A 15,750-nucleotide genomic window follows, 5' to 3' on the forward strand; every position below is an offset into this window, starting at 1 on the left:
TTTTGAATTGCTGTTTTAGCCAAATTGAATTTGTAATTGATGCCTTGTACTTCTCTGTATTTTTGCACTTTGTTTGCACTTGGATAAGGGCGTCTGCCAAGAAATAATAATAATAATAATAATAATAATAATAATAATGAATTTGATCAGTATGTGAGTGTTTAACCCTTAAGTGTCCCAACAATGAGCAGCAATAAAACATTTTACTAATGTAAATGTATTAAAGGGTCGTGAAGCTACTGGATCTGATCTGAACTGATGCAATGGCGCTTTTTCTGATCACTGTGCAGTTTGAAGGGACTCTGATCGCACTGTCTTCTGTGCAGCGCCGCCTGTGCTCTGCTGCGCACTGCACTGCGTCTGCGCAGGCCGTGACGTCACACGCGGCCTCCCGTCTGCAGTCTATCCGGCAGAAACGTGTCGTGATCGCGGCTGAAACGCGCTCCCCGCAGCCGCCAGTGGGTCAGTCCGCCAGTGGGTCAGTCCGCCAGTGGGTCAGTCCGCCAGTGGGTCAGTCCGCCAGTGGGTCGGCCTGTGCAGCGGACACCACAGCGAGACCAGCGCCCACTCCCACCCTGAGCACCGCGGCCTGAACGCCGTCCTGCTCTACTTGGTTTGTCCGCAGCGCCGACCCGTAGTCCGAATGTTTTCCAAGATGGGGGAGAAGAAGACGTCGGGTGAGTCGTGCCGTCGGGTCCGGTCGGGTCCGGTCGGGTCCGGTCGGGTCGTGTGCCGCTGGACTCGGTGCGCCGGGTTAGATACGCATGCGCGGGAGGCCGAGCCACTGACCGGGCCGCAGTGTGTCCAGTCGGGCGGAGTGAAGCCGCCGAGTGTGTTGATAGTGTGCGTTACAGTGCGCCGGTCTGCGGCTCTGAGTGTACACACCAGTAACACACCACACAGCGGCACTGACACACCAGTAACACACCACACAGCGGCACTGACACACCAGTAACACACCACACAGCGGCACTGACACACCAGTAACACACCACACAGCGGCACTGACACACCAGTAACACACCACACAGCGGCACTGACACACCAGTAACACACCACACAGCGGCACTGACACACCAGTAACACACCACACAGCGGCACTGACACACCAGTAACACACCACACAGCGGCACTGACACACCAGTAACACACCACACAGCGGCACTGACACACCAGTAACACACCACACAGCGGCACTGACACACCAGTAACACACCACACAGCGGCACTGACACACCAGTAACACACCACACAGCGGCACTGACACACCAGTAACACACCACACAGCGGCACTGACACACCAGTAACACACCACACAGCGGCACTGGCACACCAGTAACACACCACACAGCGGCACTGGCACACCAGTAACACACCACACAGCGGCACTGACACACCAGTAACACACCACACAGCGGCACTGACACACCAGTAACACACCACACAGCGGCACTGACACACCAGTAACACACCACACAGCGGCACTGACACACCAGTAACACACCACACAGCGGCACTGACACACCAGTAACACACCACACAGCGGCACTGACACACCAGTAACACACCACACAGCGGCACTGACACACCAGTAACACACCACACAGCGGCACTGACACACCAGTAACACACCACACAGCGGCACTGGCACACCAGTAACACACCACACAGCGGCACTGACACACCAGTAACACACCACACAGCGGCACTGACACACCAGTAACACACCACACAGCGGCACTGACACACCAGTAACACACCACACAGCGGCACTGGCACACCAGTAACACACCACACAGCGGCACTGGCACACCAGTAACACACCACACAGCGGCACTGACACACCAGTAACACACCACACAGCGGCACTGACACACCAGTAACACACCACACAGCGGCACTGGCACACCAGTAACACACCACACAGCGGCACTGACACACCAGTAACACACCACACAGCGGCACTGACACACCAGTAACACACCACACAGCGGCACTGGCACACCAGTAACACACCACACAGCGGCACTGACACACCAGTAACACACCACACAGCGGCACTGACACACCAGTAACACACCACACAGCGGCACTGGCACACCAGTAACACACCACACAGCGGCACTGACACACCAGTAACACACCACACAGCGGCACTGACACACCAGTAACACACCACACAGCGGCACTGACACACCAGTAACACACCACACAGCGGCACTGACACACCAGTAACACACCACACAGCGGCACTGACACACCAGTAACACACCACACAGCGGCACTGACACACCAGTAACACACCACACAGCGGCACTGGCACACCAGTAACACACCACACAGCGGCACTGACACACCAGTAACACACCACACAGCGGCACTGACACACCAGTAACACACCACACAGCGGCACTGACACACCAGTAACACACCACACAGCGGCACTGGCACACCAGTAACACACCACACAGCGGCACTGACACACCAGTAACACACCACACAGCGGCACTGGCACACCAGTAACACACCACACAGCGGCACTGGCACACCAGTAACACACCACACAGCGGCACTGACACACCAGTAACACACCACACAGCGGCACTGACACACCAGTAACACACCACACAGCGGCACTGGCACACCAGTAACACACCACACAGCGGCACTGACACACCAGTAACACACCACACAGCGGCACTGACACACCAGTAACACACCACACAGCGGCACTGGCACACCAGTAACACACCACACAGCGGCACTGACACACCAGTAACACACCACACAGCGGCACTGACACACCAGTAACACACCACACAGCGGCACTGGCACACCAGTAACACACCACACAGCGGCACTGACACACCAGTAACACACCACACAGCGGCACTGACACACCAGTAACACACGACACATTAGTGCTGTTTAACAGACTTTAACTCGGTTAAATTAAATCTGTTGAACTGCGGGTGTTTCATTATAGTTATGGAGTAACTTGAGTATTAATCACGGCAGCTGACTAAGGCAGACCCGGACACTGCAGGGTTTCTTCTGTTTGTAATAACAACAATGATCATCATGCTTACTGGATATAGCGCCTTTCACACACAAGCATCCCAAAGAGCTCTTGCAACAGCACCAGCACAGCGAGGCTGCAGCTGTGCAGAGACGGTGAGAGTGTGTGATCTACCCCCGCAGCGCGCTCCCAGGAGGCCAGCCAGCGCCGGATCCTGGACCGGGCCACCCGGCAGCGCCGCCTGAACCGCCAGCTGGAGGCGCTGGAGAAGGACAACTTCCAGGACGACCCGCACGCCAGCCTGCCCCAGCTGGCCAAGCGCCTGCCCCAGTTCGACGACAGCAACGAGTCCGGTGAGGGGGGACTGGGGTGACAGAGTGGGGAGTAGCAGCTCTGGGGAGTGGGGGGTAATGGAGTGGGGTGTAGCAGCTCTGGGGAGGGACAGTCCTGTGGGGGGGCGAGTGTGTCGTATCTGCTCTGCTCACCCCCCCTCCCTGCAGGGAAGAAGAGGAAGAAGACGAGGGGCGACCACTTCAAACTGCGCTTCCGCAAGAACTTCCAGGCCCTGCTGGAGGAGCAGGTGGGGGACTGACATTGCGACACACTACTGACACGCTGGCACACTGCTGACGCACTACTGACACGCTGACACGGGCACACTGACACACTGCTGACGCACTACTGACACGCTGACACAGGGGCACTGACACAGTGCTGACGCACTACTGACACGCTGACACAGGGGCACACTGACAGACTGTTGACACTCTCTCTCTCTCTCTCTCTCTCTCTCTCTCTCAGAACCTGAGTGTGAGTGACGGGCCCAACTACGTGACGGCCTGCGCCCCCCCCTCCAAGCTCCCTCAGAGACACTTCTGTGCCGTGTGCGGTTTCCCCTCCAGCTACACGTGTGTGTCGTGTGGGGCGCGGTACTGCTGCGTGCGCTGCCTGGGGACGCACCACGAGACGCGGTGAGAGACGCACCGCTGACACACTGTAGAAAAGCAAACTAATGCATAACACAGTGTAGCACAGTGTCCAGTCACTTGCATCCCCCTCCCACTGACGTGGTTTCTCCCTCTCTCATTCCAGGTGTCTGAAGTGGACCTTGTGACCCCCTCTCTGTGTCTCTGTGTGGCCCCCGCGTTCCAGGTGCAGTTGTTTCGTGTCTGTTTGCTCGGCGGCTCTTTTCACAGGACGTGTCTGTCAGTGTTGATTTTGCAGTGAAATAAAGGCCCCCGTGTGACTATTCTCTGGTGTCCACGCTTCTTTAAAGAGCCACAGACACACACACAGCGTGACCCGACATCTGCGTGACAAGCCAGTCACAAACAGACACGGGTTTCACATGCTTGTGCCCAGGCCCAGTCAGCCTGCACTTACTGTCCACAACATTGTGCTGTTCCTCTCCTGAGCTCAGACGCTTCTCACGGTCGTGGAATAGGAAATGCTCATGGAAAGTCATGGAAAATGACCAAAACATTGGAAGTGATGTGAAATCACACAAACACAGTGAAGCCCATTTACAACATGCAATGGAATATAATGTTCACTCTGATGCACAGTGACAGTTTCATGGTGCAGCATGAAATTGTATTAAATCCTGTTTACATTTGTTTTATTACGTACTCTGTAATATATGTGGGTATTATGAACACATGGCACACAGTGGTCTGTGCTGATATGTACACAGGGATTTCCAAGTCTTGGGAGAGTCTGTGTGAAGTGCATATATACACTGAGCACAACTCCTATACCCATATAGCAACACACAGCAGCTCGGTGCGATCACAACACAGACTCTCCTCACTCTGCACAGACTCTCAAGATCATGGGTTGCGTTCTTGTGCTACACGTTAAGTCATTCTGAACAGTCTGACCATTCAGACAGTAAATCCAGTGTGTGTGTAGATTGTGAGCACAGTGACGTAAATCCGTGTACACCATCGTGACTATTTTATCTGAAATAAAGTTAATAAGTTAATCACACGCACATCCACCTTACTTAGAAAACATGCATATAAAGTGAAAAGAAACACCCGCACACTAAGCACAGCTCCAGTGCGCACAGTGTTCATGTATCCCGAGCTTCACAGGTTTTTAGCAAAAACGCTTTGATCTGCACAAGATCAGGATATGGATGTGCATCTATTGAAAATGAAGTAAATAATAACAATACATAGTTTTATTCAACAAATTACGTTTTACATCACACTGTTTATCCCGAAGCTCACTTTGCTGAGTTTCTTGTGCCGCTTGTTTCTACCTGCTGCTTAGTGCTGCCAGGATAGTGTCGTAATGTCAAACACGCTTGTGAAGTGATGCTTCATAAAACAATGACCGACAAGAAACTGAAAATAATATTGAGTGGATTTATACCCATTTTTAACTCCTCAAACACAAAAATCTCGTAATTTATTGGTGAAAATCATAATTTTTATGAAACAAAAATAATGATCAAAAGCTTTCAAGCAGTCTAAAACACTTCAGCAGCGTGTGGGACATGATTACTGTAGGCCCTGCTGAATTGACGTGTGTATCGTAATGTTTGAATCAATTAATTTAGCTCCTTTATAGTAGTTTATATTCAAGGCAATTCAGAATGACTGTTCAAATCATTAAAATACAGACTGTTAAAGTTTTGTATTAACGTTTATACCACATGTACATTGATCAGAGAGTAACAGGTGTAATTTTGCGTGTACATCTGTGTGCTCTTTATTGGCTGATGGTAGTGTGTTTTATTAAAGTGGGGGGAGGGGACGGCTGTGGGAGGCCGCCATGACAAAAGCTGATTGTGGTTCTTTCCTATTGTGTTTATCAATATCCTCATTATTTCCTGTGTGCATTTCCAACCTCCCAGCATTGTTGGTGTAAACGGATAAATCATTTAGTCATGGAAAATCAGAAAATGATCGTGGGATCCCTGAATTCTGTTGTTTTCTAAATAACAGCCTAACTATCTAGTTGACAAACCTGTGTGACCTGTCTGTCAGACACACGCGCAGTGAGCAGGATCTGAGCTTCTGACTTCGAGCGCGCAGCACCTTCAGGCATCGGGGCGGGTGGGGCAACTGACACATTCATGCCATTGTTTTCGTTGTGTACACGACCCCCTCTGGGCTCCTCCCACAGCCATGAACATCACCTGAGCGCAGGCTATCGACCCGAGCACAAGGCTGCGCCCTGCGAGAGGAACTCCTGTGTGTGTCTGGATCTGTGTGTCTGTCTCCGTGTGCGTGTTTCTGTGTCTCTGTGTGTGTGTCTGTGTGTCAGTGTGTGTGTGTGTTTATCTGTGTCTGTGTGTGTCAGTGTGTGTGTGTGTCTGTGTGTCAGTGTGTGTGTGTCTGTGTGTGTGTGTTTATCTGTGTCTGTGTGTGTCTGAGAGTGTGTGTGTGTGTGTGTGTCTGTGTGTGTGTGTGTTTATCTGTGCAAGTGTGTGTGTGTGTCTCCGGATGTACACATGAAGACGTGGCCGAGAGTCTGTCTGTCCCTCCTGCTGGCCCTGGGAGTCGTGCTGTACCTGGTTTCTCCTCACCTGTCCCTCGGCTCCTACAACAGGTGAGGCTTCAATCCTCGACTGCTGGCTGGACTGAGACAGCTGCGCAGGGATCGACTGACGGCTGCGCAGGGCGAGGGGGGGACAGAGCAGGGCCGGACCGGGACTGAGGGCTGCGCAGGGCAAGGGAGTGGACAGAGAGCAGGGCTCTCCCAGTCGGAGTTCAGCCAGTCGGAGTTGGCCACAGGAGAGTGGTTGACAGTCACTGATACAGGTGTCTGTCAGTGCCTCGGGCTCCGGCCTGCCTTATGAAACCCGACCCCCTGCTGCCCACTCTCCCCGCTCTACAGGTGTGGGGCAGCTCCTCGGCCCAGGGCAGTCCGGGGATTCTGGTGCCCCGTGTGTGATTGACGGGGGGGCTCTTTGTTACAGGGGCAGGCAGGTGGCCGGCTCCACTGAAGCGGTGCTGAGGTGCACCCAGATCCGTGACAAGATCCAGAGGAAGAGTGCACTGAACGAGTGAGTGACACCCTCACACTCACACACAGTCTGACACACAGTGACATCCTCACACTCACACTGACACACAGTGACACACTCACACAAAGTGACACACTCACACTGACACACACAGTGACACACCCACACACACACTGTGACACACACATTCACACACACTCACACACACAGACACACAGTGGCACACACACGAGTGTTGGGGGAGGAAAAACATTAAAATAAAACATAACTCAGAACACAAATCGCCCGGGGGATCCTGAGTCCTGTAACATCAGCAGGGTGGAGACCTCCTTCTCCTGTGTGTCTGTGTCTGTCTGTCTGTGTGTGTGTGTGTGTGGGTCTGGGGGGCTGACAGGAGTGTGTGTTTTGGTGGCGTTTGTGTTCTTGGTGTGTCGTTTTTAGATTTTGGTGTGCTTTGTGTTTCAGTGTTTTGCATGAGTTTTAATGTATTTTGGTGTGTCGTGTGTTTAGGTGAGTTGCTCGTGCTGTTTGTGTAGAGCAGGCACAACACAAAACTAAATATTTGCATAATTTCCATAACTGTATCCCAGGATATTACAAGTATCTGTAAGTGTGTGTGTCACTGTGTCTCTGTATTGCTATGTGTGTGTGTGTGTGTGTCAGGGGGAACTCCACTGTGTTCAGTTCAGATGTGACGAAGTTGATGAGCTGCCCTTGGACGGCCAACCCTACCCTGCAGGAGAGACTCAGGTAAGAGACCCTCAGCGCACGACACAGTACGACTCTGCATGACACAGCACGACAGCATAACACAGCACGACTGCACGGCACAGCACGACACAGTATGACTCTGCATGACACAGCACGACACAGCACGACTGCACGAAACAGCACAACTGCACGACACAGCAAGACACTGCAGGACACAGCACGACACTGCACAACACAGCACGACTGCACGACACAGTACGACTGCAAGACACTGCACGTGCACAAATACCACACACTGCAATGCAATAACATTTAGTAAAATGTATGAAAATTTAACAGAACAAAGCAGCAGACCGCAGTGTAGCTCTGAGTGCTGCTGTCAGGGACAGTGTTAGAGGCCAGTCCAGTCCAGTCCAATTTAGTCCAGTCCAGACCAGTCCAGTCCAGTCCAGTGTCCCTCAGTGACTGACAGGGTGTGGGGGCTGCAGGTCGGTGCTGCGCTCCTGTTGTGATGCCCAACAGAACCTGAGTCTGACCCAGAAGAACACACGGCTGGGCCAGCGGCTCCACTACGAGGTGAACAGAACCATCTGGCGCCAGGTGGACCAGGAGCTCTTTGAGATGCTGCCCCAGGTCAGAGTTACTGCTACTCTTACTCTTACTCTAAATCTTACTGTTACTGCTGCTGCTACTTGTCAAATTTGCAGATGATACTAAAATCGGTGGCTCAGCAGATACAATCTCGGCAGCACAGACTTTTCAGAGGGACTTAGATAATATTCAGTTGTGGGCGACACCTGGCAGATGAAATTCAATGTGGACAAGTGCAAGGTAATACATGCAGGTAATAAAAATGTCCACTATAATGACACTATGGGAGGAACAGAACTAGATGAAGTAACGCATGAGAAAGACCTAGGAGTCTATGTGGACTCCTCACTTTCTCCATCCAAACAATGTGGGGAAGCAATAAGAAAGGCAAACACAATGCTAGGGTATATTGTCAAAAGTGTAGAATTGAGAACAAGGGCAGTGATGTTCAGACTGTACAATGCACTAGTTAGAGCTCATCTGGATACTGTGTACAGTTCTGGGCTCCACACTTCAAGAAGAATATCGCTGCTCTAGAGGCAGTTCAGAGGAGAGCAACCAGACTTATTCAAGGTCTGAAGGGAAAGTCCTACTGAGAGACTGAGGAACTGAACCTTTTCACCCTGGAACAGAGGAGACTACGTGGGGACTTGATCCAAGTCTTCAAAAACATGAAAGGCATCGACCACATCAAACCAGAGGAGCTTTTCCAGATCGGCAGGGACACACGCACCCGGGGACACAAATGGAAATTGGGCTTCAAGGCATTCAAGACAGAAAACAGGAGACACTTCTTCACACAGAGAGGCGTCACAATCTGAACAAACTCCCCACCGATGTGGCTGAAGAGACAATTTGGGAACATTCAAAAACAGACTGGATAGGATCCATGATCACTTAGTTATTAATGGACACCAAACAAGCACGATGGGGAGAATGGCCTCCTCTCTATTGGATACTTTCTAATGTTCTTATGTTCTAATTAGCGGTGGGAGAGCATTTCTGTGTTGTTGAGTTCCCACCATGGTGGGGGTGTTGTGTATGGTTTTGTTTAATCTTCTCTGTGTTGGCATGTAGTGATACACATGTGAGAGCACTCTACATGCCATACCGCTGAGAACCGGGACTCTGAACCATCCAGCCCCGTGTGGATGTTTGTATTCGGACTGTGTTTGGACTGTATATCCACTGATGAGGACGGGGAGATCCACAGTCTGAGACTTGTGAAATGAAGACGGCAAACCGGTTTGACCTCTCACAACTCCTTTTTCTGTTTTGCCCCTTCAGGCTGTTGCCTGCTTTAGTGGTGACATTATCTGGGATCGTTCTGAACTATACTCATGATACAGGTTATAACATGCTATTGTGTCCTGTTCTTGCCATGTCCAGCTGTGTAGAATTCAATGGGTGTTTGTGTGCGCTTTATGTTTGTGTCATTGCCACATTGCTGTGTTATCATGGTACAGTAAGTACTAATATGAACCCATACCTGAGTACTAGGTTCCAGGTTAAGCTGGCACTGAATATTAGCTTCCGCCCGAGTTATTGATGGGTATGAACCTGCTGGTGTGGCCTCAGATGAAATAGGGAAACTGTAATCCTGTCACAGACCATAAACAGAGACGAGGGGATGTGCCGTGCTGTCTGCGTGTTGTGTGTTTTATCTGTGCTGAATTGATGCACTAAAGAACTCCTGCTGCCTGATTAGATTTGAATGCATTGTTGCGCTGAGTGTTGCTGACCGCAAATAAAAATGATCTCCAATTAGTGCACATATCGCTGCGTTAACTGGGCACACAGGCCTCAGGGTCATTGATCATGCTGTTCATTGCAGACGTGTCTCGGGGAGCTAGTTATTGTATTTTCACATTCGAGTAGGCAGGTTACTGGTCAGCGTTCAACGTATTTAATGGCACCCCAGAGCACATGTCGCTACACTGTTACACTCACTGCGCCTCCTACTGTTACTCCTACTGCTGCTGCTACTCTTACTCTTACTACTACTGTTAACGTTACTCTTCCTCCTACTCCTCCTCTTCCTCTTCCTCTTCCTGCTGCTCAGAGCTCCCTCTTCAGGGCCGGGCTGAGCCGCTGCGCTGTAGTCGGCAACGGGGGGATTCTGAAGAACAGCAACTGTGGGGCTGAGATAGACCGAGCCGATTACATCATCAGGTACTGACCCACTGACCCACACACACACACACACACACACACACACACACACACACTGTTCCCTGACCCACACACAAAGACACACACACACACACACACACATACACACACACACACTGTACACTACACTGACCCAGTGTTTCTGTCTCAGGATCAACCTGCCCCCTCTGGCCCAGAGCGCCGCAGATGTGGGTCTGAAGACCAGCCTGGTGTCAGCCAACCCCTCCCAGATCAACAACGTGTAGGTGTGCTGGCACTGTGTGTGCCAGCCAGTCAGTGTGTGTGCCAGCCAGTCAGTGTATGTGCCAGCCAGTCAGTGTATTAGTGCACCAGTGAGTGTGTCAGTGTGTCAGTCAGTCACTGTGTCTGTCAGTCAGTGTATCAGTGTGTCAGTAAGTCAGTGTGTCAGTCAGTCAATTTGTGTGCCAGCCAGTCAGTGTTTCAGTCAGTCGGTCAATCTGGCAACTGACCCTGGCTGTCCTGTCCTGTCCTGTCCAGGTACAGGAGGCTGAGCTATGAGCGGCGGCCGTTCGTGGACACGGTGTCGTCGTTTGGCCTGGCTCCGCTCCTGCTGCCGGCCTTCGTGTTCCCGCACTGCACCGAGCCCTGCGTCCGGGCCTTCTACAGCCTGCTTGAGCTGCGGCCGCAGCAGAGGGCGCTGTTCTTCAGCCCGCAGTACCTGCGCCAGCTGGCTCTCTACTGGCAGCGGCAGGGCCTGCACCCGGTCCGTCTCTCCACCGGCATGATGCTGGCGAGTGTGGCGCTGGAGCTGTGCGACCATGTCCACCTGTACGGGTTCTGGCCGTTCCCCTTCGACCTCAGCCGCCGGCCGCTCTCGCACCACTACTTCGACGACGTCGGGCCCAAGCCGGGCGCCCACATGATGGCCGAGGAGTTCCTGAAGCTGCTGCAATTGCACAGCCAGGGGGCGCTGCAGCTGCACCTGGGCCCCTGCCCCTGACCCGCACCGGGGCTTGGGTGTTCATCCGAATGACTTCGTCAGGGGGCATATCGACCCTCGTGTGTGGCACTCATGGGTGGGGTTTGGAGGGGCACCCCAAATTGGATGTGTCCATTCATTTATTTTCAATAATTACAATTAAGATTAAAATTAAAATAAATTAATAAATGAAACTGCAACATAGCCATGCGTCCACCCTCAGTGCCAGTGGGTCGACAGTCCTGTCATCGAGTAGCTGCGGTGTTTTAGCCCATCTCGGAGACGTGTTATGGGCGGTTTTGATTATGGATGTGCAATTTTTAAGAGCGTAGTTGGTTTTCTTTTTAAGTCTTTGTGTTGTTGTGTAACTGTATCCATCTCTGCGGTCAGAGGTCAGAGGTTAAGGGGAGGGGTATACAGGTAAGATGGCGGCTGGATGAAGGGAGGGCAGCCTTGGTTAAGGATATCAAACTGGGTGACCTCTTTCTCTTTTGGTCGAAATACCTCTATACTTTATTTGTGTTGGTTTTCACTTTTGCACTCATGGATGTTTACATTGTTCGCTCTTCTTGCATGTGTTTATAACATTAAGCACAACACTTTGATTTTGAAGGTATGTGACTGTCCAGCTGTTAATGACGCTCTGCTGCATGTGCATTATTTTTGTGACAATGTGTTTAATCCTCATCCAGTAAAGATGTGTTTGTATTGAACTGTGGATCTCCACTGTGACACAACTTTGTGAGAGTCCTGTTTTGGTGCCATTTTTTCAAGTTCGACTGTAATAAGACAGTGAGCACTAATGTAATCTAATCTAATCTAATCTAATGGACACATCTAAAGGCCACGATACAATGACATTACCATGCAATCCCAATGCAGCCCACGATTTCATCGAAATGTCCCTGTGAAATCCGCTCGGAAACCCGATCTCTTGCGATTTCATCCGATCTGAGTACCAACACCCTGGACCAGCATCCAATCAGAGCGCAAGAAGGAGTCACATGACCGCACAGACAGCTGCTAAACTGGCAAAAGCCATTAATTAAATATGAAATAAATACACATTTTCCATTCAGTCTCGTATTTCTTCCCTGCCATTTTATTTTCCCCAAATCATAGTCGTGTGTCTTACATGGGGTTGTTCTCTTTCACAGATTTCTAGAGTTTTGATGTTACTGTGTTTTGATGCACTGTAATACATTAATAGTTATTATTTTGTATACTGGTAAGTTAGCCTTGATTAGTCTTTGTTCACGTCTTTTTTTTAACATGGCAAAAGCAAAATATTCGGTATCTCCATTTTGCATAGCGTACAGTTGCTAATAATAATAATAATAATAATAATAATAATAATAATACAAACCATACATTTAATTACAATATCACACACAAATATGTGTTCATATTGCCATTGAAATACCCTGCTCCATCTGCGAGTTTTACCCACTCATTATATACTAGTTTTGGCTCTTGCAGGTAGTTTGAGCAGGGCTGACTGCATGGTAACCAAATCTGCGATACAGAAAGTATTTCCACTCTCAATCTTCTTTCTTGCTTTTCTAAGACATAAAGACATCAAAGTAAGTTTAAAAGAAGGGTAATTCAGTAAAGGATGTACCACTGTGCTCTGGGACAGGACCATGCAGTGCCAAGCTGTGCATGTTGAAGTGGGTCACTGTTCCCTGGCACTCCAGCTGCGATTGCACAGAAAATACAGATTCACCAGCACTGAGCCCCTGCCTGCTGCTGCACCCGGCTGGGATTTTACCGACTTGTCCGTTTTTTGTGTTTGTTTTTTTGAAGATGTTCGGCAGCTCTAAGCATTGTGAACTACTGGACATGATCTTACAAACATGCAACAATCAGGATAGAACAAATGTCAAACTGGATTTATTGACACCCTCTGTGTGCAGCTGGGCCGGTCCGGAACTGGCAGGTCCTCAGAGCCGCGGGCTACGTCACACACTGCTGTGTTTCTTATAGTTACAATAGTGTCAGTGTTACTGCACTGTGTGTGTGTGTGTGTGTGTTACTCCAGTCAGTGTTGCATCCACAAGTTAAAACCACGCTGTCTCCATACTTCAGCAGAGCAGGAAATGAAACACTCGCACTTTCTTATAATTCATATAGGTATATTTATGTAAATAAATAAAAAAATAACATCATAAATAAATACAGACAGATTTACAGAAGCGCGTTACACGGTTGTCAGAGGCAGACAGACACACACACGTACACATACACACTCACATACACACTCACACACACACACACACTGGAGCCCCATATGGCCCGTCTTCACAGAGCTAGCTATATCAGACCCGATTCTCAACAGAACCGGGAGTCAGAGCCTATCTACACAACTACACAACTACATCCAATCGCAATAGACTGGTCATCGTGGTAGGGGGGAGCGGGGGTCTCCAGTCCTGGGAAACGCTGTGTTGTTAGGGCTGGAGAACCAGTTTCAGACACACCGGAGCACAGACCCACCAGGACCAGGGCTGGACCCCCAGACAGGGCACTGTCACTACAGTCTCCCATGTGATGGGGGTGTTGGGGGTGTGCATTCAGTGTCAGTGTCAGTGTGTGGATGTGTCAGTATGTGCGAGTTGGAGTGTGTCAAATGTCACTGTGTGGAAGTGTGTCAGGGTCAGTGTTGGAGTGCTAGAGTGTGGGAGTGTGTCAGTGTGTGGAAGTGTCAGTGTGGGAGTGTGTCACTGTCCCTGTGTGGGCATGTCAGTGTGTGGGAGTGTCAGTGTGTGGAAGTGTCAGTGTGGGAGTGTGTCACTGTCCCTGTGTGGGCGTGTCAGTGTGTGGGAGTGTGTCAGTGTGTCAGCAGCCCAGTCCGCTCAGCGCTCCGATGCGGTCCATCTTCATGCCGAAGCAGCCGCGCCCGCTCTTCCTGGTTCTGCCACGGAACGCCCGCTGGTGGCTCAGGAAGTCCTGGAACAGGCGGGACCACACCCTGCCACCGCCTGGCAGCACCACCGGCCCCGTCCCGCCTCTCCGCTCCGGCTGGGGGGGGGGTGGAGTCTGTGGAGGGGGCAGGGCCGACCCCTCAGTGACCTCTGACTCCAGGACCAGGGCGCCGATTCGCGGGCCGAACAGGTCAGAGAAAACCTGCAGGAGAGAGAGACACACGGACTGAGTGACACAAACCGAGTGACACAGAGACACACGGACTGAGTGACACAGACTGAGTGACACAAAGACACGGACTGAGTGACACAGACATACAAATTGAGTCACACACGGTGACACAGAGATACACGGACTGAGTGACACACAGACACACAAGTGGGGCATCCCCATTATCTGGACCACCACATGCAGAGACAAAGAGCCAGAGACACAGAGACACAGAGACATGCAGAGACACAGAGCCAGAGACACAGAGACACAGAGACAGAGACAGAGACAGAGACAGAGACAGAGAAGTAGATCAAGATATGCAGAGACAGAGAGGGAGAGGGAGAGGGAGAAAGTGACATACAGGCACAGAGAGTGCGAGACACACAGAGACGGAGGGAAAGAGATACTGAGCCGGAGTGACAGAGATGGAGACAGACAGGGCGAGAGACATGGTGCCAGAGAGAAAGCGTGAGAGACAGACGGACAGAGAAGGTGAAAGAGAGAGAGCGAGCAGGAGGGGTGCTGCCACTCACCTGGGAGTCCACGTGTGGAGGGGACGGTCTCGTCTCGGCCAGGAGAGCCATAGTCAGGAGGAGCAGAATGAGCAGCGGCAGAGAGGAGGAGGAGGAGGAAGGGGAGGAAGATGGAATACTCATCCTTGTCATAAATTAATACGAGAAAATATCAAATAAATCAGTCCAGAAGAGGAACGATCTGCAGGTTTCAGGTCGTCAGTCTCGGGCGCGGTGCCGACGCTCTCTCTGTCCTGTAGAGTCAGGACTGGTCAGTCTGGCGCTCGGGGCCGCGCAGCCGGTCTTATACAGCCGCCCGCCTGATGTCACACATTCAACCGCGTCTCCCCTGGAAACTGCCCCCCACCTTCTCCACCTCCCCCTGCCCCTCTCCCTCTCTCCCTCGCTCCTTCTCTCCCTCTCCCCCTCTCCCTCCATCCTTCTTTCTCTCTCCACTCCTATAAATAATCTGTGTTCCCGAGCCGCCTTTGAAACGGCTGGGCGATGGACCATATTGGGATTCCCAACTCAGCCCTCTGTCCTTCTCTCCTTCTCTCCTTCTCTCTCTCCCTCTCTCCCTCCCCACACAAACAGAGGCGGGGGGGAGAGAGGGAGACGGCTGGATGGATAGACTGGTTTGGGGTTTCAGGGACAGACAGAGGGACGGAGAGGGATGGGACGGAGAGAG

At 51.3% G+C, this 15,750-nt stretch overlaps 3 protein-coding genes across 3 annotated transcripts; 2 read left to right on the forward strand and 1 right to left on the reverse strand.

Annotated features, from left to right (window-relative positions):
* Positions 1-355: 355 nt before the first annotated feature.
* znhit1 (zinc finger, HIT-type containing 1) lies at positions 356-4,270 on the forward strand. Its single transcript, XM_066722285.1, has 5 exons — positions 356-677; positions 3,202-3,372; positions 3,520-3,599; positions 3,821-3,990; positions 4,112-4,270. Exons 1-5 carry the CDS (start codon positions 644-646, stop codon positions 4,131-4,133), a joined length of 477 nt encoding a protein of 158 aa, XP_066578382.1. The 5' UTR covers positions 356-643; the 3' UTR covers positions 4,134-4,270.
* Positions 4,271-6,153: 1,883 nt separating this feature from the next.
* Positions 6,154-12,125, forward strand: LOC136768198 (alpha-2,8-sialyltransferase 8F). Its single transcript, XM_066722275.1, has 7 exons — positions 6,154-6,580; positions 6,951-7,037; positions 7,662-7,748; positions 8,198-8,342; positions 10,363-10,472; positions 10,624-10,713; positions 10,971-12,125. The coding sequence occupies exons 1-7, from the start codon at positions 6,483-6,485 to the stop codon at positions 11,431-11,433; spliced, it is 1,080 nt and encodes a 359-aa protein (XP_066578372.1). The 5' UTR covers positions 6,154-6,482; the 3' UTR covers positions 11,434-12,125.
* A 1,415-nt stretch (positions 12,126-13,540) lies between these two features.
* LOC136768208 (C-type natriuretic peptide 2) lies at positions 13,541-15,323 on the reverse strand. The gene is made up of 2 exons (XM_066722286.1): positions 15,084-15,323; positions 13,541-14,538 (listed from the first exon to the last, which is right to left on the reverse strand). The coding sequence occupies exons 1-2, from the start codon at positions 15,213-15,215 to the stop codon at positions 14,251-14,253; spliced, it is 420 nt and encodes a 139-aa protein (XP_066578383.1). The 5' UTR covers positions 15,216-15,323; the 3' UTR covers positions 13,541-14,250.
* Between the last annotated feature and the right edge of the window lie 427 nt (positions 15,324-15,750).

Source organism: Amia ocellicauda, chromosome 14 (genome assembly GCF_036373705.1).
Source record: "Amia ocellicauda isolate fAmiCal2 chromosome 14, fAmiCal2.hap1, whole genome shotgun sequence".
In the NCBI taxonomy this organism is placed as follows: Eukaryota; Metazoa; Chordata; class Actinopteri; order Amiiformes; family Amiidae; genus Amia; species Amia ocellicauda.